The 26,043-nt window shown below is 39.7% G+C and overlaps 1 protein-coding gene across 1 annotated transcript; it reads right to left on the reverse strand.

The window, feature by feature from the left end:
* Nucleotides 1–8,544: 8,544 nt before the first annotated feature.
* Nucleotides 8,545–23,050, reverse strand: LOC118841059 (zinc finger protein 160-like). Its single transcript, XM_036748473.1, has 6 exons — nt 23,032–23,050; nt 20,726–20,880; nt 20,501–20,592; nt 14,741–14,867; nt 14,079–14,177; nt 8,545–10,824 (listed from the first exon to the last, which is right to left on the reverse strand). Exons 2-6 carry the CDS (start codon nt 20,766–20,768, stop codon nt 9,020–9,022), a joined length of 2,166 nt encoding a protein of 721 aa, XP_036604368.1. The 5' UTR covers nt 20,769–20,880; nt 23,032–23,050; the 3' UTR covers nt 8,545–9,019.
* Nucleotides 23,051–26,043: the final 2,993 nt, after the last annotated feature.

The following is a 26,043-nucleotide window of genomic DNA, read 5'->3' on the forward strand; positions in this document are numbered from 1 at the left end:
CAAACTTTGATCTGATGATCCAAAGTTGACACAAAGATGTAACTTTAATATACGCTACTCCAGGATTAGCCAGTCAGCTTGAGTAGACTTCATAATCAGTAGTCAGGCAATATACCCCATAAATCACTTCTATATTATAAGCAAACCTGTAAGCCATCTCTCACTTTGGTTTTAAGTATCTGTGCTACAGGAAGGGATCTCGGCTCTTCAATAAACGAATCTACTATTAGAATTTACAAAGTTCTCATTATCCTCATGTGTATTCTTGCCACTTTGCAGAACTGATAAGATTTTATGACCTTGCCAGTGCTAAAGATCCAGAAAACCTGGCAAGTCGCCAAAGAACTTCACAGATAATGTTTTCCAAGTACTTCTGTACTTCTCTCAAACACTAAGTATTATTATTCTCTTTAAAGCAAAACATACTCAATTAAATACTTACAACAGCCTTTTAACCATCAAGACATCATCCTACAAAGAAAAGTCTCTAATAAGTAATAGCTTAAATTCAAAAGAGGAGTCAACGTACTAATAATACAAATGCATAGCATTTTAGGAATCATTTCTCAAATGAATATTTCTTGTACAATAGTTTCCCAAATCACAATGAAAAAAATCAAAAGCATTATACAAATATAAAACTACATCATGGATTTAAAGTATGAAACACAAAACTTATCACCCATTTAATAAGCATTATCCAACTGAATGCATTTCTGAATTAACTTACATGACAAAATCTTTTTATTCATCTTTCAATTTTGGTATTCTCTTCTAGTTGCATTCAGATATCAACACAGAGTCTTTATCAGTTACAAAGGTGGAACAAGTAGTTGCTATTCAGAGCACAGATCAACTATGCTATAAATAATAATTTTCCCCAATTAATTTATCAAAACCCAAAAGAAATCCAAATTTAAATTTTCTCAATAGTGATATGTCACTGCAAGTCCTTTTTTACATCCTTGAAAACATAAAAATCTATGGAAGCAAGATTAGAAATCATGAGAAATAAGAAAACTAAAACCTATTAAATTTTCTGAGAAAAAAACACCCCAAGCATTTCCCCAAAAGAGTTAATAATTTTACAGACATGGAAATCTTTCTCTCCTCTTATCTCAATGAGATCTAAAACTTCCTGAAACTTTTTTACACTATTTTATTAAAGTCTGAGCTTGTCTTTTGGTCTATGTTGGACATTTTGATAGCTGGCAAAGATGAGAACCTTGCATTATTCCAATTTGCAAGTTCTATCTTCCTGCTCTTTGGCAAATCAAAACTCTTACTTCACATTGCCCTCTAACTGAGCTTTCTAGCTTCACTGTGTAAATACAAAATATCACTAACTTCCTTGAACTTTCTTTTCCTTTATTCCTATGAATTTTGATAAGAGCTTTTAAACTTCAAAATTGTGCATCTTTCTCCACACTGATTCAGCCCTTCCTTCACTACTATTTTCTCAATCCTTCATATCTTTACTTCCCAATCCAATCCCAATTCATCTTCACTTTACACGTCTTTACTCCATTGAATCTCTACTTTGCAAATTAACATGCTTTCTGGTATGCTACCAATTCATGCAAAACTTTTACTTTTCCCTGATAAAAATGTAAACTTTAAGATTTACAGATAGTTGCTCATTTGATCAGATAAACTGTTTCCAATTTGGTTTCCTAAGAGCTTGAAAATGAATAGTGTATTACAATTTATTTTGGGTGATTTGCCTCTAATTTGTCTAGGCAAACAAGTTCCACTAAATCATTCACATAACACATTAGTAAGGTAAAACATTCTATTAAAATGAATTTTTGCCTATTCCTGAAATGATTGCTTTCAGATTTAAACAAACCTTTCTTTCTAGGCTTGAAAAAATAATTAACAGTTGCACTAGGTAGTTCTAAAGCAACAGATAAGGCTTCAAAACTTCAAAATGCAAAAGTGCTTGCTTGGGTTTTTTTTTTTCTTTCTCCACTTTTGGAATCATTAAAGACAAAACTGAGCATTCTCCAGTTGGTAAAATCACCTTCCCCTTCCCCCCAGGAAAACAACAAATCTTTCACTCACCAGGGAAGAAAGTGATAGAGGGGTCTAGGTGCTGTTTGTATATAAAGTTCAAAAAAGTTTCTACTCTTAAAATCCTAGGCAGCTGCCCCCTTAAAAACCTACTACCATATTTTAGCATACATTTAAAAAATCAAACCACATTTTCATCATAATTTGGAAATGCTCAGTAGATTTGGTCTCTAGTCTGCAATGCTATAAATTTCTGCAAATAGGGAAAGGACCTCCTTCCCTTTTATCTGTATCTCTGCATTCTGAACCTGTCCAGAATTAGGAACACAGAGATGAGACTATATCTTCTGAAAGCTTTGAAATTTCAGCAGAAAAATTCTCATTCTTTTCCTGCCTAGACTTGAAGTGTTTTCATTCTTTAAAGAATCTTTCCTTATCTCCCACTGAAAGTTTATCAAATAGTGAAAGTCCCTCACTATTGTGAAGACAGTTTAGCACTAGAATTGACTAGGTATGGCGGTGGGGGTAGAATGGATAAATCTTTTTTCAGCACTCAGTTTGTTCAGAATAACTACAGATTTCATCAGAAAATCAACTAAATACTTTCTTCTTTATATATGCAGCATGGTTTTTGTTCCTATTCTGTCCAGAAACTCTGATGGTCTTCCCCTACCCTACTGATTCTTATTTGTGAAGGCAAACTAGGCTATCTTTTGCTTCAATTGTAGCATTTAATTACTGAATAGGCATTGCCTCAGACAAACTGAGATCTGGAAAAGACCTTAGCTTAAAAAGGCTGAGGCCTCTCACTGCATCTGGCGCCATTGCCAATCATCTTGACCTATATCTTGCCACTGGACTCTGATGACTCAGGAGGAGAGAGTGAGGCATCTAAGGACTCTGGGCAGCCCTGCCTCACCTAAATCCAATTCACTCGTAAGTTAAGACATCACCTTCCCGATGTCATTGGTCCTCTTTAAGAATGAAGGATAAACAAAAAAACAACTTCAACAATGGCAGAAGGCCAACTTGGGTTAGACTCTAGCTGCAGGGCAGCGACTAAAGTAGCAAATAACAGCCACACCTGGCAGTCCTCCTGCCTCTGAGTATTCATTTTTCCCTTTCTCTCTTCTCATCCCACACATTGAAGACAAAAGTAATCAGAGAGAGGATTTCAGAGAGGGGTTTTTCTTGCCTTTCAGGAGCAGGGTCATAAAGAGTGATGGCATTGTTCTTAAAATTAATCAATTACTGCACCTCTGGAGTGTTTGTATCACCAAAGAGAGGGTATTTAATGGAGGTGGCAGGACAGTAGGTAAAAAACGAGAGGAGGTGGCCAGCAAAGGCAGCATGCATCCTCTGCTGAAGTCTCAGGTGTTTTTTTCCCTTTTCCCAAGAAGGAAGAATTTCTTTTGTACTTTGATGAAAAATTCATGCACTTTGAAGTTACTATTTAGTACCAGTTTAAAAAGAGAGAGATCAAACAATGAATAGATGAAGTTTACAATATACAAAGCCAAGCACCACAGCAACACAAAGCTTTATAAACCAAAAGATGCCAAACCTGGGGTAACAACTCACTATTTGACAAAAACTAGAAAGCAGGCTGGCAGATGTTAGGTACAGAAAAACATCTCATATCATGTGCAAAGATAAGCTCCAAATGGATATGATTTACATATAAAAGTTCACCAAGGAAAGAGTTTATGACCAACTAGGGATAGAGAAGACCACAGAAGATAAAACAGATAATTTTTATTAAATAAAATTTAAAATATTTTGCACAAAAAAAACCACATATTAAAAATTAGAAACAAAATATATAACTGGGAGAAAAGCTTTGAAAAAAGATTCTCTGATAAAGGACTCAATTCAAGATATATTGCATATGAGGAACTGATTGAAATGTTAATGAATGAAAAAGAAATCCAAACCATAAACCCAGATGAAAAAAGATGTTACAAGTCACTCATTGAAACAACACTGAGGTTCCATCTTCAGCTGGCAAAACTGACAATCTGCCCAAAAAAAGGAAAAGGAAAATTATTGGAGGGGAAAATGGGTATATTAGGAGGTCTAGCCATTCTGGATAGCAATTTGAAATGGTTTCCAAAATGTCACTTAATTGTGCCAGCCATTTGACTTGGATATCATTATTAGGCTTATTCTCCAAAGAAATTAAAGAACTAGAAATTAAAAGGGTGTCCATCAAATAGATTGGCTGGATTTGAAGGCGATAGAATATTATATTGAAGTATAAGAAATTACAAAAGGCATTGTTTCAATGAAATCTGGGGTAACTTGTATGAACTAATACAGTACAAATGAAAAGACCAATTTCTTCAATAAACATAAAGAAAAATGCTTTTGAAAGACTTGAGAACACTAATCAATGCAAGGACCAATCATAATTCCAGAGGACTGATGATGACTTCATCAGTCATGCTATCCACCTCCTGACAGAGAGGTAATGGAATCATGATATAATACGAATCACACATTTCAAAACATAGCCAATTTAAGAATATGTTTTGCTTGATTATGCCTGTTTGTTAGATGGGTTTTGTTTTCCTTTTTTTCTTTTCCAAAAGGGAGTGGAAGCTGGAGATGGGGTGGTGGTGTAGGAAAGTGTTGACTTCACACAAAAGGTGGAGGGAAGACAAGAAAAAAAAAAAGAGAAAGTGGGAAGAGAGTCCTTAAAGCATTTTTAAAATGAAGAGAATGGAAGACCAGAAGAGAATTACAGACAAGCAGAACTTTGAGAGTTACATGTTGAATTTATTACACATAAAAGAAAAGCACGTTGCATGTAACTGAAAGTTTTCAGTACTATATACAATCCTCTTTTTCTGATCTACTGTATATACAGAAGTGCTCGATTTATTTTAAAAATCTGTTATGAAAAAAACAATAAAATATAGCATTTAAAAATGCACTACCCTCTCCTCTCAGCTTCCAACAAACATAGTTTTTGTCACATTGATGTCAAAGATTTTGTGATCTGGTGCTTTAAGTAGAGGGTAAAAAGCAAATCGTTAAGGTAAAAGACACTAATTGAATCACATTGTGCATTAGTTTAATGCGGGAATAAAGATTAAACAGTCTCTTCAAGTACTCCTAATTGTTGTCCTTTTCTGGTTTAAAAGCTACTTTTCCAGTCTTTCACTCTTCACATTGTACTTTGTTGTTTTTGGAGACATTGACTGTGATATCTTTTCCTTCCTTTCTCTTCTTCTCCCTCCATAGAGCTCTGGAAACATTAGACTTTGCTCAAAAGGCACATTTCTGTAACTAAACTTTTAGCACGATGAAAATGTCAACCAACATAAACCTCAGCTGCTTTTGGATTTTACTTAGTACTCAGAGCTAATAGAGTATGGAGTGTATTTTCCTTTCAAGAGACCTAAGCCTATTTGTTCAGTGGTGACTATCAGAGGAGCCAGATCCTAAAACCATAGAGGCCAGAGGTAAACTAGTTAACTTTGATCACATGGCAAAGAAGTCAACACCAAGGTACTCCCAGCAAAATTCAAGCTAAAAATTTCACAAGTGAGCCAAGTCAATAGGGGTAGTCATTTTGGTCCACTTGTTTTGAAAAGGCCCCCATTCTGCTAAGGGAAGGGACACGAGTCGCTGGGAAACTCCATGACAGGAGTTTGACTAAATGAGGATAATTAAGATGCTTCACTTCCCAGTGACCTGGTGATTACACACACATCAGTCATTACCACATTCTACAACTCCCATCTTAAAAGCACCACCCTAAGTCCTCAGCTTTCTCTTAACATTCCATATTCTATTCCACATTCATGACCAAGAAAGATTCTGTGATCAAGAGCTGTATATTCAAGTTAAACAAAGACACAACTGAAGTAAATCCTACTTACTGTCCCACATGTGCTTTTACTTGATGTAGGATGTCTCTTCAAGCATTCCTTATCATTGTTGTTCTTTTCCAGTTGAAAGTATATCTTGTAGTCTTCGACCCATGGCATTTTTTAATTTATTGATATATTATTTTGACACAATACTTCCTAACAAATAGCCAAACAAACGTCCTTACAAAAACCAATCCTCTAAAAGTAATTAGTTTATCAATTGTTAACAGACTAGAGGACCTTGTATGACACTAATATGGATCATTATATTTCTCCAGATTTGTTACCTCTTCACATTAACTTTACATTGTTGCTATAATTTTAGGTTTTGGGAAGGTACTTTTTTTGTTTTGTTTTGGGGTTTTTTTTGTGTTGTATTGTGGTTTTTGTTCTTTTTTTCTAATACAGCAAATATCCATATGCTAATTCAAGTCAAAGCTATTTCCTTTAGGGTCTTTAGGTTCCTGGAATAAGATACATTCTGGCGTCGGCTTCAAATCCAGAACCAGATAAATGGGATTTTAAACTAGAAAACTGCCTCAGTAAACGTCTATTCTAACTTACACACACAAAAAGAATCCCTACTTTGGCTCTTACTTGAAATTTCTGTCCTGGGAGTCCCCTCCTGTACCAATTCATGCTAGGGTCTTTTCAGAGTTTAGTCTACAGAGTCCCTTATTAACATGTCACTCAAGGAGTCATTCAGCCTCTTACTTTTCCTGTTAAGTCATCTATCTCCATGTTGGATTTAACCCATCTTCCCAACCTCTAGATTTTTCCCAAATCATTTTGCTTCTATCATCTACTGTCTGTGCTCTTTAAGTTTTCCTACTGGAGAATTTTTCTAATTCAATCACTAAGAACCAATTCAATGGATCTAAGAGTTGGGAGGACCTCAGAGGTGATGTGGTCCAATTTGAATCTGAAGAGGAATACCATCTGTAACCTCTTTGAAAAGTGACATTTACCACTTAAAACTTCCAGTGGTAGGGAAACCACTACCTCAGGAAACAGTCTAACCCACTTTTTTTGGACAAGTCTGTAGCCAGAATGATTGTCTCTAATATAATATCTACCTTTCTGAATGTAGTCCTTCAGAAAATCTACACCAGGTTTGAGTCAACCTAGGCATCAGCACCCTCTCAAAAACATAGTTTGCATGTCCCAGAAAGCACTTTTACTTTTACCAAATGGGCATAAGACAGAATAACTCAAAACAAAAGGGTATTTAATCTAACAGCATGACAAATTAAGTAACAAAATATCCCCATGAACACATGGGGTACATTTTCGCACAGGTTACCAGAAAAGCAGATGGAAAGAACGTATATGGCGAGTACATACATGACCTGGGAACAAACATGGAAGAGGCAGGGATCATTGTCAATGAAGCACATCAAGAACTGATATGGCCATGGCACATGTGTGACTGGGCTGATGTATCTCCAAACTTCAGAACTGCTAAAATCTTCTGGTGACGTCAGTGAAATGTTCTCTGCTAGATGTTGTCTGCCCTCCACCATGCATCACACCACCTTTGCTGGATGTCTCATTTCAACTCTCCCATGTTGCCTCTAAAATGATCTCCTGGTTATTGAGCTATACTCTACTATCTTATACAGGGCTTTAAGCATTAAGAGCTATCTACTGTTCTCTGTTCCTATCTACTGTAATGCAGTGTTTAAAATAGCTTTCCCTAAAAAGGACAAGTTGATGCTTTTAGTGCATTATCTTGGTATTATGACATGTTACATCCATCTGAGGAACTAACACACACCAGTAAAATGTCCCCAAGTCAAAGTCTTCTCTCTTGAATCCTACTGTCCAGACTTCAAGTGCATGGTACTAGTCACTACCTGACTTTGAGTTAGAACATTCCTCATAACTCCCATTATATTCTAGAGCCCGTGTCCTCACAAAGCATTTCTTAGATAATTACTCCTAATGCCCCACAGGAGTTTTGTATAGGTTGGAGCATTAAGGTCCATCTTATACCTAATAACTTTTATCAGTGGCATGTAACTGAAACTGGAAATCAGAACAAGAGCTAAATGAAACACACAGGTCCCATAATCCTACCTTATTATGCATTAACTGCTACTTTTCAGTGATACTCAAGCTTTCTAAGCCTCCTTAGATTGTAGTGTAATCTGCCTCTTTACAGCTTCTATTCTTGTTTGTGTCTCTAGGTTAAAGTAGAATATATAACTCAGTCTTCTATATGAATTCATCCTGGCTTCCCCTTTGCTTCTCAGAATACCTTTGTCAAAGAAGGCATATTAGCTACTCCAAATTCTGTCTCCTCTCACTTCCAATAGCAGCTGCTCCCTTAGTCTATGCTGACATTACTCTGTCCTTGCTTCAGTTACCCTGAAAGGTCCAGTATGAATTCATTGATGTGCAATAATACTCTACATTTTCTGAAGGCTTTCTCAATTTCCTTAAGTTTAAATGGGTTTTTACCCAATACCAGTTATCTGATGTTCCCCTAGCAATGGGCCCTCTGTATTGTTTATATTCAAAGGGATCTTCTACCAACCAGATTCTTCTACATTCATTACAATCAAAAAATTTATCACTAGTAAGAATTGTGATGTTCTTTAAGGTTTCTACTCCATTTGAAAGCTTTTTGACATTCATCACACCAGAAAGATTTCTCTTAAGCATGAAAAATATTTAATATTGGGTTAAACTTTGATTATTGGTGAAAGCCTTCCCATATTACTAAAATTCAAAGATCATCTCATTGAGTGAATTCTGTTACATGAATCAAGGTTTCCCTTCCAATTGAAGGCTTACCCATATTCATTACATACATAAGGTTTCTCTCCAGCATGAACTTTCTTATATGTATATTAAGGTTTCCTCTTGCAGCAAAACTTTCTTACATTCATTGCATAAAAGGTTTTCTCTCCAGTATGAGTCATTTCTCATACTGATAGCTTCTCACTGCAATGAAATATCAATGGGAATTTAGATTTTCATAATTATATTTAGAGGGTTTCTCTTCAGTATGGATTTTAAAATATATTTAACCCTTCTGGCTAGAGGCTTTGCAATATTAATTAAATTCAATGTGTTTTTCCAAGTAAGAGTTACTTTATGTATATTACTTTTTTCCCATCTGGTTAAAGACTTCCCTTATGAGTTCTTGAATGTCTATTAAGTTTTCCTTTCTGGATGAAGGTTTTCCCACATTCATTACACTGAAAGGGTCTCTCCCTGGTATGATATACTTGATGGTAAATTAGGCTTTGTTGATTGGTAAAGGCTTTTCCACATTCATTACATTCATAGGGTTTCTCTCCAGTATGAATTCTTTTATGTCTTTTAAGACTTCCATTCTGTCTGAAGGCTTTTCCACAATCACTACATTCAAAGGGCTTCTCTCCAGTATGAATTTTTTTATGTATATTCAGATTTCCCTTGAGGTTAAATGCTTTCCCACATTCATTACACACATAAGGTTTCTCTCCAGTATGAACTTTCTTATGTATGTTAAGGTTTCCTCTTGTGGCAAAGACTTTCTTACATTCATTGCACTGAAAGGTTTTCTCTCCAGTATGAGTTGTTTGATGATGAATTAGGCTTTGATGATTGGTGAAAGCTTTTCCACAATCATTACATTTATAGGGTTTCTCTCCTGTATGAATTCTCATATGTCTTTTAAGGTTTCCCATCACAATAAAGGCCTTTCCACACTGATTACATATATAGGGCTTCTCTCCAGTATGAATTCTCTTATGTCGATTAAGGTTTGCCCTCTGTGTAAATGCTTTCTCACATTCATTACACTGAAAAATTTTCTCTCCAGGATGAAATATCTGATGATAAGTTAGGCTTTGATAATTGGTGAATGCTTTCCCACATTCATTACATACATAGGGTTTCTCTCCAGTATGAATTCTCTTATGTGATTTAAGGCTTCCATTCCATCTGAAGGCTTTCCCACATTCATTGCATATATAGGGTTTCTCACCAGTATGAATTCTCTTGTGTTTATTAAAATCTCTCCTTAGCATGAAGGCTTTCCCACATTCATTACATTCAAAAGGCATCTCACCTGAATGAAATCTCTTATGGTTTATAAAGTTTCCCTTCAGGATGAATGCTTTCCCACATTCATTACATATATGTGGTTTCTCTCCAGTATGCATTTTCTTATGTACCCTAAGGGATGTAGGGTACCTGAAGCCTTTTCCACATACATTACATTTCAGGTGTTTTTCTCTAGTATGAATTAATTTATGTGTCTTAAGGATTCCCCTCCGGCTAAAGCCTTTTCCACATTCATTGCATTTATAAGGTTTCTCACCAGTATGAATTATCTGATGTTGTTTAAGGGATGAATGGTATCTGAAGCCTCTCCCACAGGTACTACATTCAAACCGTTTCTCTCCAGTATGAATTAATTTATGTGCATTAAGGCTTTCTTTCTTGCTGAAGGATTTGTTACATTCATTACATTTATAGGGTTTCCCTCGAGGATGGGTTCTATGGTAAAGAATAAGGTCTGATTGGTAACTGAAGGGTTTTCTGCATTTCTTATACTTGAGTTTCTTCCCAATGGAGATTCTCTTAGGTTTAAGTGGGTCAAAAAACTGCTTCAAACTCTTTCCAAGGGTACTGTATCTAGGAAGATTTTCTCCCATATGAACTCTCTGTTGTGGAATAATGACTGACCCCAGGTTGAGCTTTCTCCTAAATATATTACATTCACTAACAGATTCATTAGTGAATATTACCTCCTGAGACTGTGTTTCTTGATTTTCTTTCTGCTTTTCTAACCTGACATCACAATCCCAAGTTTCTCCCAATGTGGAATGCCAGGGACCTTCCTTTATGAATCTCTCTTTCAATGACTGTCCCATAAAAATATTCTGCTTTACAGCTGATTCCTTGGTTTCACATCTTGTCTTCTGATTAGGAGAATCTGAAAATAACAAAAACATGTCAATATCCATTTTCCTCTAAACTAGAAACTTTACAACTCTGATCAAAGTAAAGGTATTTGTGCTGTGTTCTAGAATACATTTTTCCTTCAATATGGAAAAAATAGAACAATCATTGTTACCAGGAAATTTAAACCCAAAGCAAGGGAGGAAATAGTAACAGAGCAACTAGCTATCCAGGAGTTAACTGAATTAATTACAAAAAGCTGAAAGCATTTGTAGATAGCATCAGAATTTGAATATTGGTAATACTTGGGGAAATATCTACCTGTTTGGGAAGAAAAAAAAGTTTAATTTTAGAAACTAGTGACTAAAAAGCTTCACGATACCTCTAGGAAAACATAAAGAAAATATACCAAATCAATGATTTCTAACCACTTAGGGGAAAAAAATGTTGATTTCATCACAGCATAAATTCAATAAGAAGAGATTATGCAAACCAACCACGCTTCCTTAATTTATAAAATGAACGAGCCAGTACATGAGGTGGTGTTGTAGGCATCAAGGCACCTAGATTTCAGCAACCCATTTAGAAAAGACTCTCAAGATATCTTTGATAATAAGACAAAAGCAAATGTGGGTTAGATGAAAGTACAACTCAGTAAATCTTTAGCTGCTCAAATAACCTTACCCCAAAAGTCTAGAATATGGAGCTCTTGTGAACCTACAGCACATTTTCTGGTTTTATGCCTTGGAACTGCGGATCTAGCCCTAGACATATTTACCATTTTTGATGAATCCTAGATGGCACTCTTACCAAAATTGCTATTGACACAAAGTAAAGAAGCCTAACTTGATCATTAGAAAGATTGGGAGTCAGAGCCAAGACAACCTGCATTAGAGTCCTGCCTGTGACACACATAGTGGCTGCAGTGCCCTAGCCAGATTGGAAGTCTGCCCTCTTGGCACACACTGTCTGGGCAAGTTATTTAACCTCTCAGTTTTACAGGAAGCTCTTTAAGCCTATAAGCATCAGAGAAAGGACCAATATGAACTGGGAAAGGTAGCTTCTTTGCCTTATCTCTATTCAATATTTTTATCCAAAAAATGTAATGAAATCATAGAGAGCGCTCTTACCAATATTATTGATGACACAAGTGTATGTGACATACCAAACATATTAGATGAATAAATCAAGGTAAAAATAACTCCAAAGGACAGAAAAATGGGACAGCATAAACAATGTGTAATTTACTAAGGATAAATGTGAATTCCTACACTCAGGATATCAACTGTAGAAATACAGGCGAGTAGAGACACAGTTGAGCAGCAAGTCATCTTCAAAAGGCTTGGAAATTTTAGCTGACCCCAAGCTGAATATGGACCAACAGTAAGCACTGATTTAGGTTATCCTCAAGTTATTCTTATGGACAAGAAGAGGGATGGGGCAGACAGTAGACAGCATGAACTGGCTCAATAAGAAGTCAATACTATCTAGATGTTAACTTTTTAAGAGTTCCTAAAGGGATCTATCCTTGGCTTTGAATTCAATATTCAGCAATTTGAAACCATCACAATTATATCCACAACAATTCTGAGTTTTGTGCAGAGATTACATCACACACTGACCGCTTCTAGTATTCTTGCCATTTCTTGATCTGTTATCCAATTGAGATCACTGCTCTACCACCATCCCTTAAGAGCTTCTCCCCTTTGGCAGTCCATTCACTCTAGCCGTACCAGTGTCTCTCATTCTCAAGGCTATCATCTACTGACCATCCTTCCAACTTTTTCCAGACTCCAGTCCCTGTCAAAATCTTCCTCTTTCACCAATCTTTGGCTATATCTATCTTACCCCCTGCCAACACACTTCCCAAATGATGGCACATCACAATAGGTAGGGCAGAGCACGATGGAATTCCTAAAGAACCTTTGAGTTGGAAAACACCCCAGCAGGCATCTAGTAAAACTACACAAGATTGAGGGTCCCACAGACATCATCCCCAGGAAGTGCCATTAAGGGTTGGTTATAGTTGAAATGTGGGAGAGAGTGGAATAAGATTAAAATCTGAGAAAATATCTTTGGAAGATAGAAGAGAAGCAACAGGAAAAACACTGAACATAGAAAGAGTGTGAGAGCAAGCCTCAGTTGGAGTCCTAGTTACTACAGCTATTAGGCAAGCAATCATAGGCAATAAAAAATTTCCCTGACTTCCAAGCAGCTGCAACTATAAAATGCAGATAATAATACATACATGACTCACAGTTTGGAGAAGTACATGGTAAGACAGAAAATTATCTTTGTATATAAACTATTGATAATATCACAAAGTCCAAGGGAGAACTTAGAAAATTATTTTCCATAAAGTGGTGAGAGAGAAACTGGATTGTAGCATTTCAAGGGAAAGAGATGGGAGTGGAGGTGGGGAATTAGAGGAGGAGATAGAAATATATTAAGGTATAAGTACAGTACAAGCATATTAAATATATGTATATAGTATAAGTATATATACTTATAAATAAGTATAAACTGTAAGTATATATAAGCATAAAGTATATTAAAAAAAGATGAAATTATATGACACCTCCTGGGAGTCATAATGTTATGGACTGGCCAGCTCCTAGCAGAGGCAGAGATGAAAGATGAGACAGAGGGAAGAAGGGAGAGACTGGAGGAGAAGGGGGTGAGGAGAGAAGAGGAGACAGGAAGAAGGAAGAGATGAGGTAAAGAGAGAGACTGCAGGAAAAAAGATCGCAGATGATATTTTGGGTGGTGGTGGTGAGAGCTCACATAGAAAGGAAAGACAAAAAATCCAAGATATATAAGAAAAGCAATAAGATCAATGAAAGAATTCTGTTTTAAATTCAAGTTGGGCATATACTTGTGTGCATGTACATACGTGCATATTTGTGTGTGTGTGTGTGTGTGTGTGTATGCACATGTACAAATAGATATATCTGAAAGCAGAAAGAAAGATTTGAAAACAGATGAAAGATGCAATGAAAAAATAAACATAGGAGGGGGCAGAAAATTATGGGATCCAGAGTACAAGTAGAGGGGTTAGTATCAGAAAAAGAAAAACCTTTCTCAAAGAGGCTAGGAATGAATGGAGGAAGGTCAGCAAAGTGATGTTTTAAGTGAAGGATGAATTCATGTGAGAGTACTCAAGTGAAATAGAAATGACACTTCTGCAAGGACCTTGGAGAGCTCCCCATCCAACACCTACAATGACTATTTGTGATGGTGCTTACAGTATTTTCCAACTGTTAATTCTTCACTCATTCACTCACTCACCTAGAAAAGTGCTAATCAGGACTCCTCCCTCTGCCATCCATGGGGCCTCTATTCTTTCCATCTGGGAAATCACATCTGGTAGGGAAACAGGAATGCCTCCTTGTGGGGAAATAAACGGGAGAGGGCTGAGGTCAGAGATACAACCCAGAATTCAATCTTGCCCTCTTTCTCATTAGGGAATAAAGGGCATGTCAGACAAGGCCCAGATGGGAGTTCAAAGGATTCCTGAAGTATTCTCCATATTATGTTCCCAGGAAGCGTGGGGGATGGGTCACCAGCTCAAAGGAAATGACTTTATCCTCACCCATTCTCTACTAGGAGGATGCAAATTGTTCAAGTCTTCCAAGTAGCTACACTGGCTCTTTGGGGTAATTTATTGAATCAAGTAAACAGCCGGTAATGAAGGTATACAGCCTTAGAGGCAGCACAATAAACTACTGATTGCCCATTGTACAACACAAATACCTTTCGCTTCAGTAGAGAGAGCAGAAACACCAGTGACCCTGGGTACCAAATAACTGTGAAATCACTCCCTATCAGGTGTATTCAGGACATTAACCCTCCATGAGAAGGGAAGCACTTCAGGCATCAGTCAGCCAAGTGGAAATGCAAAGACAACCCAAGAGAAGCTGATAATCTGGCTAGGGGAGAGCCAAACTTACCAAGGGAGACAAAGTTCTCATAGTTCTCCAGCATCACATCCCAATACATGTCCTTCTGAGAAGGTTCCAAGAGTCCCCATTCCTCCCAGGTGAAGTCCACAGCCACATCTTCGAATGTCAGTGGTATCTGAAATAGCAAATAAGACATCTGCTCACTTGGGGACCAGCCCTCATGGGGAACAAGAGGAAGACATGAAGTTGGCAGAATATAAATGCACTATTTTTCAAAGCATTGAGTAGAATTTTAATATTTCTTGTGAAAATTACTTACTGGATACATTACTTTATATTAGCCTAAATATTGCAAAAAGTTTCCTGCTCAAAGTCAGCCTTGTAAATGAGCTTCCAAAGTGAGTCATGCTTGTAAAACCCCTGCCCCCACCCAAGTCAGACTAGTTTTTTTTTAAAGGTATTGAGACCAACTTAGAGAATTTCGCCCAGGGAATGAAAGGCTCAGGCTGTTGACATCACCTCCTGGTCCCTGAGTACAAAACTTCCTTGAGAAAGTTCAGGCATCTTCCCTGATGCTTGCCAGGTACCTCAGCTGAATCCTGGTTGCCCACCCTTTTGGTACAAACTACCAAGGCACTGGCCTGAGGCTGGCCCAGCCCACAATACCCCCAAAACACATTAGGGTGAAACTGAGAGCCCGGTGATTGAAACAGGAAAAACTACCCATAAACACAAACAATAAGCTTCAAGGTTTACAAATGTACCAAGTATCATCACATCTTGGTAGATCAGAATCTCTTATCAATTATCCATCAGCTGGCTACTTGACTTGTGCCCATATTTCATCTAATGCCAAGCTCCAGAATGATACTTTCTTATTAACAGATTTACAACCTCTTTCTCATCTGTAAAATGGGGATAAAAATAACTGGGTAGGGATAACAGGGGATAGGACTAGATGCTGTAGCCCTGATTTTTACTCCTCTGTGGAGTTCCCTGGTGAGGAAACTCCCTTTGCCAGTGCAGGCAGCCAGAATAAAGAGTGTTAAGAAAAGAGTGAGAGGAAAGAAACTGAAAGTGACAACAGTATGATAGCCTTCTTAAAGAATAAGCCGCAAAAGGGAACAAATATATAGGACCAGAGCTAGCAGGGAAGGACACATCAAGTAGGGTGGTTTTTAAGGATGGAGTAGACATGGGCTTGTTTATAGGCAGCAGGAAAGCAACCAGTAGACAGGGAAGTTAGTGATTAAAAAATAGTAAGAGAAGAGGGATGACTGGGGGACAGTCTGCTAAAGAAAACAGGAAGGAATGGGGTCATTTCTGCACAAAACGGGGGTTTCAACAAAGCTTTTGATAAAATATCTCAATATACATTTAAAGGAGATTGAAAATTGTGAATTATTTGACAATCGAAGTAGATTGAAAATTGTTGGATAGCCTAATGTGGAGCGGTTGTTGATGATTCAGCAACAACTTATCAGGACATGTCCAGTGGAGGGCCCAAGAGATCAGTGTTTGACCCTGTGATATTTTAACATTTTTGTCGATTATTTAGATAAAGACAGACATGGCATATGGCGTGCTCACCAAACTGGACTCAAAAAGTTGGCATCTGAGTAACTGATAGGCTAGAGAATTGAACCAAAACTAATAAAAAGAAATTCAACAGGGAGAAATGTAGTCACAGAACCAAAGAATCTATGACTTGGAAATGATCCCATAGGAAGAGCTGAAACCATACACCAAAAGACTGCCCACTATAACGTATGTGACATATAGTCTTCAGGTCTATGAAGCTTATACTTTGGTACAAAAAAAAATGAACTGTGCAACAAACTATCAGACACAGAAAGAATAGTAATATAGTTGTTTTGGAAAAGGACAGGATTTTAGTGGATAGCAAGCTTCATCAACACATGTGAGCGGTAGGATGTAACAGCCAAAAAAGCAAATGGACTTTTTGTCTATATTAGGGGAAGCATCCTTCCAGAAACAGGGAAGACACAGTCCCGCTGTAATATACTCTCTTGAAGGGGGAGCACCACAATTGTAAAAGGGCATTGAAAATAAGCTGAAGGGTTTCCAGGGAAGAGTGACCAGAATGGCAAAGGACCTTGAGTCAACATCATATGATAATCAGCTAAAGGAACTGGGAAGGTTTAACCCAGAGAAGACTCAGGGAGAAAGAAGAGTTGCCTTCTGGTACCAAAAAGCTGATCCTCCACAAGAGGAATGAGTGTTGTTCTGTTTTCTCTCCAGAGGACAAAATCAGGAGAAATGGATGTAAGGGACAGGGAGGTAAAATCAGGCTTCAAATCGAGAAAAACATCCTAACAATCGGAACCATATCAAAGAAGAATGGGCTGCACTGAGTGGTAGGTGGTTGTTACCCCTCTTTAAAGTCTTCAAATAGAAGCCGCTCAGATGACCACTGCTCAGATATGTTATAATGGAGAGTCCTTTCATACAATCCAGTAAACAAGCACATATTAAGCACCAATTATGTGCCAGCCACTATGCTAACTGCTCAGGACACAAAGAAAGGAAAAAAAAATCCCTCTTCTCCAGGAGTTGACATTCCAACTGGTGTATGGGTGGGACTAAATGGGACCATCTCTTCCAACTTGCAAATTCTGTTATTCTTCAATTTGCATCAATTCACACAAATCTTCCAACATTTCTCTGAAGTCCTCATGCTTTTCATGGCTTCAGGCACAATCTTTCTTTACATTTAAACATCACGATTTATTCAACTATTTCCCAAGTGATGAGAACTCATGTTGCCTTCGGTTCTTCCCTAGCACAAAGAAGGGTAAGGTGAACATTAGGGCAGACAAAGCATGTTCTTTCTGCCTCTGAACTCCTTAGGATACAGAGATAGAAAGAGGGGCAGTGGGTCAAAGGGTTACGGCATGAGTCTGTAATCAGACACAATGAAGGCAATGTCACAAAAGGCAAAACAGATTACTTCAATTCTATGAGAATAAAATGCTTTTATTCTACATGTGTAGAATAAAAAAAGGGAGAGAGGTATAGTAGAAGAGCACTTGCCCCAAAATCAGAGGACCTGGGTTCAAATCTCACCTCTGAGACTTATGATACTTGTGCGGTCTTGGACAAGTCACTTGTCCTCCCTGAGCTCCAGCTTCCTCAACAGTAAAGTAAAAAGGTTGGAATTCATGGCTTCTGATGTCCCTTCCAGCTTAAGATCTATGACTCCAAGAAAAGATGTGCTTGTGGAAATCTCTGTGCACACTACAACTGATAAACATGTGACATCCAAAGTCCACAAAGAATTTAGACCAATCCCCTGCCTTCAGTACATGAGTGGGAAAGGACATTAGTGAAAAATTCTCAAAAGATTTAATGCAGATGTTCAAGAACCACCCAAACAGTACCAACTCAGCATAGCTAATCATCAGACAAACACAAACTCTGCCATTTCAGTTCACATCTATCAAACTGCTAAAGACAGAAAAACTCAATGTTTATAGAGAAGTGAAAACACAGGCAAACATTCCCTACTGCCCCTACCACTCAATGCAGCCCATTCCTCTTTTATATGGTTCCAATTGTTAGCACATTTTTCTTTTTGTTGATATTTATTTATTTTCCATTTTCAACATTCATTTCCATAAGTTTTAAATTTTCTCCCCCTCCCTCCCCCAGCAAAACATCATGTAATCAGATATGTACTCTGCACATACATTCCTATTAAACACAATTTCACATTAGTCATGCTGCATAGAAGAATGATAACGAATGAGAGAAACCATGAGAAAGAAAACAAAACAAAATAAAACAAAAGAGAAAAGAGTCTGCTTCACTCTGCATTCTAACTCCACGGTTCTTTCTCTGGATGTGGATGGCATTTTCCATCATGAGTCCTTTGGAAAAGTTTTAGATAGGACATTTTTCTTGATATGAAGCCTGATTTTGTTTCTCTGGCCTGGAGGTGTCTATGTCAGAAAATCATTTGGAATTCCACAAGAAAAGTTACAAAGCTGTTCATACTTTCTGCCCAAGGTAGCTGTTCCCACAATTAATTAGGTTTTATATCCCAAGCTATTTAGTGACAACAGGAAAAAACTCACATGAGTTTTTACATATATATACATACACATATATACACATACATATATATGCATATATATATACATACTTATATGTGTATATATGTATGTAGATATGTGTACACATACACACACACACACATATAGGAGTAATAGTTTAAAAAAAAGCCACCCCCACCCCACCCTGAAACTCTGTCCCAGAAGACTAAGGAATCTGCTAATGACAAATAGAAAGATTTCAAACATATAGAGGAAGATCTGTAAAAATGATATGAAGTAATTAGGGCATAATGAAAGAATAATATAGACAATGACAACAGCTAAGTGAATGAAAACAACTTTAAATGGCAGCAACAAAAATCAGATCGCCAACAGCCCAGCCAGTAGAAAGTGATGGCTGTGTGGTAGGAGAGCCTGGGTTCACATACCATCTCTGCCAATTACTACCTGTGTGACCTTTGGACATACTCCCTCATCTATAAAATGAGGCACTTGGACTAGAGAGATGTCAGGGAGTGTCCCTTCCACCTCTAAACTGATGAACACTAGACAGCATTGCTACAAATTTATATTGGGTATCCCATCCTTCTTTTTAGCACACAGATAACTACTGATGTAGCATGTATTAATAGTCAGTAAATAAATATTTATTAAGAGTCTACTAAGTACCAGGCACTGTGCTAAACACTGGGGAGAAAGATAAGACTCCTTGCTCTCACAGAGCTCAGTCTTATGGAGGAGACAACCTGTAAAGAATTAAGTACAAACAAGCAATATACAGCAAAGGATGGAAGGTACTAGAATTAAGGGGGGTTAGGCAAGGCTTCTTGTAGATGGTATCATTTTAGCTGGGACTTGAAGGAACGCAGAGAATTTTGGAGGAAAAAGCCTTCCAAACACAGACGGGGCATGTTGTTCAAGAAACAGCAAGGAAGCCTGATTCATTGGATCATAAAATGCATGTTGAGAGTACAAGGGGTAAAAGCCTGGAAAGGTAGGAGGCAGATGTGAAGGGCTCTGAATGCCAAACAAGTTTTTATAGTCGATCCTGGAGGTGACAGGGAATCACTGGAGTTTACTGAGTAGGGGGGTGATGTGGTCAGACCTGGGCTTTAGGAAGATCATTCCGATTAGTGGAGGATGATTTGTGGAAGGTATACTAATCAGTAGCCTATTTCAATAGTTCAGAGGTGGTAATAAGCATCTGTACCAGGGTGGTTGCAGTCATACTCATAAACTTATCTTGTTTCACTTACATGTTTCCTGGAATTAAACATTCTAGGAGACTCAAATGGGAGTAATATGGAGCTTTGTAAGACAAAATTCATCAATACAGCCATTTTAAAAAATTGCTTCTGGTGAGTATGACTTGCTGCCTCAGTAAGGCTGTTTGAGGACATAAACTAGGCTTTAGGCTTCTTCCTCTCAAAGAACTTAGGTCAGTATTGGCTCCATAATAGGTTGAACAAGGAAATGAATCTTCAAAGGAAAGATAAGCTGTTAGCATGGTGCCCTTTCCCCTTACCCTGTATCGTGGGTCAAAATTGACAAAATCTTCAAAAAGTGAGGCTCAGGCCCCTAGAGGCAACTTAATTGAAGACAGCAGAAAACAAGGGAAAGAGAAGGTTCTATACTTTGAGAAAAAGGATGGCACTTTGGGGAGACAGAGAGACAGAGACAGAGAGATAAAGAGAGAGAGAGAGAGATACAGAGAAAGAGATTCCTAACTCACCTGGGATCTGGCCATTAGGAGAACAGAAGTCATTCCCTTCTCCTTAATTCTTCTTTCTTGGAGTCTTGGAGCAGAGTGCTGAGAACCCAGAACTGAAGAAGGAGAAAGAAGTCAGGAGGGAGATCAATCCTGCCTGTCATTCCCAAACCACCAGAGTGCTGCCAAAAGTAGCAAATAAAACAAACAGAAGAAGCTGATCAAGCCTGTGGAAAACCAAAAACTCACCCAAATGGCCTGCCTCCAAACTGCTGCACTGAGTGGCCCTCATTCACCAGGCTACTGAAAGTCTTGGGAGAGGTGGTTTCTTGGAGTCATTCTCAAGGAACTACAAATAACAGGGGAGGTGCCAAAGAACTCGGCAAGGGCAAAGATTATCCCAGCTTTCAAAAAAGAAAAGAAAGAGGAGTCTATATACTATAGGCCAGTGAACTTGACTTTCATTCCAGGCAAAATTCTAGACCCTGTCATTACAGGCTCTAACTTTAATGACTATTCAAATTTAATTTGAATTGATTAGTGACTATCATTATACTAATTATTAAACCTATTAATTTAATGACTACTAACAATTATTAATGGCTATCATTCTACTAATTATTCTGAAACTATTAATTCAATGACTAATAAAACTTCTAGGAGACATCTAGAAGAGTGAGCAGGGATCCTGGAGGGGCAACAGGGCCTCATCAAGAACAGTTTATATTAATCTCATTTTGGGGGTAAAAGGAGGATGACTAGAGTGGAAGACCTGGCCAGAGGCACAGCAACCCCCCACTACATCATTTTGCAGGAGCCTCTCATCATGTTGCTCACCTGTCTCCTCCTGGACACTCTCTCCTCTTTAGGTTTTCATGACCCTCTTCTATCCTGGTTGTCCTCCTGCCTGTCTGATCTCTCCTGGATCTTCATCTAGACCATGCCCACTGACCATGGGTGACCCCAAAACTCTGTCCTGTGGCCCCTGCTCAACTCCCTCCACATGATCTGGCTTGGTGACTCCCATGGGGGAAAGGATCATGTTTAAGCAGATGCTTTCTGGGTCTGTAGATCTAGTCTCTCCTGAACTACAGATCCACATCTTCCACTGCCTTTTGATGCATCAGCTGTCTTGCAGGCACATCCAATTCTACCTGTCCAAGTCAGGATTATTCTCTCCCCTGAGACCCTTCCTAATCACCAACTTTCCCCTTACTGGGCATCAGCATCCTCCCTGTCACTCAGGCTCAATCTTTGAGGACATTCTCAGTTCTTCCCTCGCACTCATTCTCCTTCCCCACCTCTCATCTGTTGTGAAATCTCATCCTTTCTCTTCCCATCTTGTCCATACTGCCCCTTCTCCATTCACACAGCCACTGTCCTAGTACAGGCTCCTGCCTGGACTCTGGTCTCCCTGTCTCCAGCCTCTCTTCATTCCAACCCATCTTCCACTCAGCCTCCAGAGGGATTGTCCTAAAGCCTGTTCTGACCCGGTCCCTCCCCTACTCTATAAACAACAATGGCTCCTTACTGCCTCCAGGACCCAATAGGAAGTCCTCTGGTCTTCCACCTGGACCCTCCAGACCTGTCTAGGGTTCCTTCCCCTTGCCTGCTGCTCCCCTCCCAGCAATGGACCCTCTGGCTACACTGGGCTCCTTGTTGTTCCTCTCCCACAACCCTCCACCACCCAAGTACGTGGGCTTTCCCCCAGACCCAGCAGCCTCTGCCTGGCCTTCCCCAGCTCTCCCCAAGACTCATCTCAAACCCCACCTTTTGCAGGAGGCCTTTCCCTGCCCCTTCCTTCCCTCCCCTCTTTTCTCAGGGCTTCCCCCCTGAGATGACCTTTCACATCCTCTACAGGCACCTGCTGGTGAGTGATTAATACCTTCACTCTGCCTCCTTACTAGTAGTGTCTCCATCACTCTGGTAAGAATAGACAAGCAGCAAAGCCACCCTCGGACCCTGTCCCGCCGCAAAGCAATGTACGAATGAAACAAACGAGGACAAAGTCAAAATCCACCAGTTTGTGCGGCCCCTGAACCCCAGCTCCGTGATACCTGGGATCTACACGCTGCCGCCCCCCACCCCCAGCAAGGGGGTTCCTGCCTTTCCTGGGACCCCCCGCCCGACCCGGAGCCGCGCACACAAGAGGCGCCTAATCAATGCTGGCTGACTGATCGATTCCAGGCTCGGGCCTGGGCGGACCCCCTTCTCCTCTCTCTTGGGGGCTCCCTTGTCACCACTGCAAGAGGACCCCCAGCTCCTCTCCAGATCCAGTCCCCGTTCCGTTCTGGTACCGGGCCTTGGGTTCGAATTCCAGCCCTCTCTTCCCTTCACGCCCCCAGTCTGTTCCTGTACACACTTTCATACTCTGACACACACACTCACTCACTTTCACGCACACACACTCACTTTCACACTAGCCCTACAGAAACTCAGTTTCATACCTCCGTGCAAACACTTGCACTTTGACACGCACTCGAACATACACTCAGATACTTCGGCACGTGCGTGCGTGTCAACACTAACACCCCTACTACCTCGCTCCCACTCACCTGCCAGCAGCGAACTTCCCCCCACCCCCCCCAAATAAGTCCTCCAGGCTCCAAACCCGGCCGCTTCCGAACCCGAGCTACGCCTGCGCAGATTCAGACTGGAACTACAATTCCTAGCATGCCTCGCGACCAGGCCGGGTAGGGAGGAGCCCTGGGAGATCCGGGGCCCGCCTTGAGAAGGATTCTGGGAAATGGTTTCTGGCTAGATGGAAAAGATGCTGGGCTAAGGGGGAGTGAGGGCACTGGGTGAAGAAGGGCTGGGGAGACTGAGAATCTAGAAGCATGGCAGTGGTGGCCTTGGAGGGCATAGGGGCTTTTTGGAGAGGGCAGGCTTAAGAGACAGAGACAAAGGAGAAAGGGAGAGACAGAGGAGAAAGTGGAGAGGAGGAGAGGAAAGAACTAGATGACCGGAGAAAAGGAGAGAGAGAGAGGGAGGGGGAGAGAGAGGGAGGGATGGGGGGGGGGGGAGAGGGAGAGGGGGAGGAGAGGGGAGGAGAGGGGGACGGAGACGAAGAAAAGCAGGCCAGATAGAACCTTGGGCAATCCTGATATTCTTTGTTTAGGGATACCTTGTTGCAAGATAGATACATACACATATGTACACATAAAAGAATGTGTGTATGTTTACAATGTATAATGTGTAACATAGACGTGGATACTGTCAGCACCTTAGTTCCAAAAGCTGTCCCTCTTATCTGTTTATCTTTGAGGCTCTGTACTCTTTCTTTACATTGAAAAATTCTTAATTGACGCTTTTTTCTGCATTGCTCTCTCCCTCCACCATTCTCTCCAACTTTCACCACTATTAAAACAAAATTCTTAAACAAGTTGACATAGTCACACAAAACAGATTCATATATAGATCATGACTGAAAATGCAAGCTTCATGGGTCTTCTGGAGTTGGCCTTGTTCGGTACACCTGACTGGTGTTTTGAGTTTTTCAAAGCTGTTTTTCTTTGTTGTGTTTCAGCTATTGTATAAATTTGTTCTTCTGGTTTTGCTCACTTCCCTCCGCATAAGGGCTTACAGGTTTCCCCAGGTTTCTCTGAATCCATCCATTTCCTAATTTCTTCTGGAACATTAATCTTCTATTGATCCACACCTATAATCCCAGCCACTGGTGCTGAGGCTAACAGATCCCTAGGGCTAGGGAGTTCTGAGCCACAGTAAACTAAGCACTAAGTGTTATCAATATGGTGAACTCCACCCCATTCCCACAGGAAGCCAACAAGTTGCGTAAGGAAGGCTGAACCTCCTCAAGTCAGAAAACAGAATAGATCAAAGCTTCCCTGGCCCCTGTACTTCCAGCCTGGGTGAGATAGAGAAACTCAGTCCTTTTTTATCTTAAATTGTTTTACATTTATAGGCCATAATTTGTTCAGCCATTCCCCAATTAATGGGCATCCCCTTTGGTTCTAATTCTTTGTACTACAAAAGAACTGCTATGAATATTTTTGTCCTCATGAATCCTTTCCCTCTTTTCCCTCTTTGGGGTATATGCCTGGAGTAGTGTTTTTGGTGTGTTTTGGGGGGGCAGGGGGTTGTCCTTCATTTCAAAGAGGAGCAATGACATCACAGGGTCATGTCTTGACTCATGTGTGAATTGGATTTAAGTGAGGCAGATATGCACAAAGTCTTCAGCCTCACTCTCTCTTCCAGAGTTACCATAGTCCAGTGGCAGGACAAAAATTAGGATGACTGGCAATGGCTCAGGATACAGTGAACGGCCTTGGTGTCTTTGATGCCTGACCAAAGCACTTCACAATGCCTACTTCAGCTGCCTTCATGACCATTGGAACAGATTGTTCTCATCTGCCTATCCTGAGGGTGAAGTCTTCACACGCTTAGGGTAGACATCTCCCTAACTCACCGACAGATATGAGGCTTTTCCATTAACCTCAACCCAGTTTGGCCCATCTGTTGAGATGGTTTTACTGAGATGTGGACACTGCATATGCTATAGTTTCTTGGAGCCACAGATGAGAATTGGGTGAGAGGTGGACACCAAAGGTAAATGAGCAGCCCTGAAAACAGCTTGGCAGCCTTCACAGCACAGGTGTTGGTCCTCTCTGAACACCCCATAATAATAGTAGACATACACAATTAAAGACTGCTTGGGGTACAATTCCAAACTGCTTTCCAGAATAACACCTAGACAGATTTTCAGTTCCACCAAGTGTGTTCAGCACAGTTTCCCAGCTCTAGTTTTTTCTTACGTTAAGCTTAAGTTTTCATCTCTTTCAACCCAGTTTGATTAGAATGTTGTGTACATGAACAATGGTATGAGGTAAGACTGGAAGGCAACTATGTGCTAGACTATGAAACCCCTACAAATGCCAGTTAAATGAGTTTAAATTTCATTTGATAGGCAATGTGGGAGAATGGAAGCTTTTTTTTTAAAGTAAAGAGTAATGTGATTAGAAAGTGGTATCAGGACGATTATTTAGGCAGCAGTAATTCCTTGTCCTCATGGTCTTTCGAAAATCAGCTACAGTGGCTCAGCAATCACAATTCATCAATGTACTTTGAGAAGCCTAGCAGTCACTGATCTGAGCCTGGTGTATTGAACTCAGCACAAGCAGCTTAGCCCTAAATACCAGCAGAGACATTTATTTGGAGTCTGAACTTCCCATTAGCCTTAGTTCTGTTCCTTCCATTCCAAAATTTATTCTTCTATGAAGAGAAAGATATCAAGGAGGACCTGGGTGTGCATCTTTGCCTTCTTTCTGACCTCCATTATCATTGTTCCTTCTATCATATGTAGTGGTTGTGTGCCTTCTTTTCTCTTTTCATCAATGTAATTTAATGATTTCCACCTTTTGCCTTTTCCTTATCAGTCGTCTCTGACCTCAGCTCATTCTCAGTACTCCTTTCTCAGGACCAATGATACGGGTCCTACAAACACTGAGCTTGTGGATCACTAAGCAGGGTCGAACTGACCCTGGATCTGACTGTCAGAGGTTCCCAGAAACGCTGGGCTGCATCAGTCCCCGCTCTGTCCACTCAAACAC

The sequence above is a fragment of the Trichosurus vulpecula genome, chromosome 3 (genome assembly GCF_011100635.1).
Source record: "Trichosurus vulpecula isolate mTriVul1 chromosome 3, mTriVul1.pri, whole genome shotgun sequence".
Taxonomy (NCBI): domain Eukaryota; kingdom Metazoa; phylum Chordata; class Mammalia; order Diprotodontia; family Phalangeridae; genus Trichosurus; species Trichosurus vulpecula.

Excerpts from the sequence above, each read along its gene's own strand:
- LOC118841059 (XM_036748473.1), bottom strand. The coding sequence starts at position 20,768 with ATGAGGGCCACTCAGTGCAGCAGTTTGGAGGCAGGCCATTTGG. Across the intron at positions 14,178-14,740 it reads TGAGAACTTTGTCTCCCTTG|GAGGCATTCCTGTTTCCCTA; the intron begins GTAAGTTTGGCT and ends TTTCCCCACAAG. Across the intron at positions 10,825-14,078 it reads CCTGATTAGCACTTTTCTAG|ATTCTCCTAATCAGAAGACA; the intron begins GTGAGTGAGTGA and ends TGTTATTTTCAG.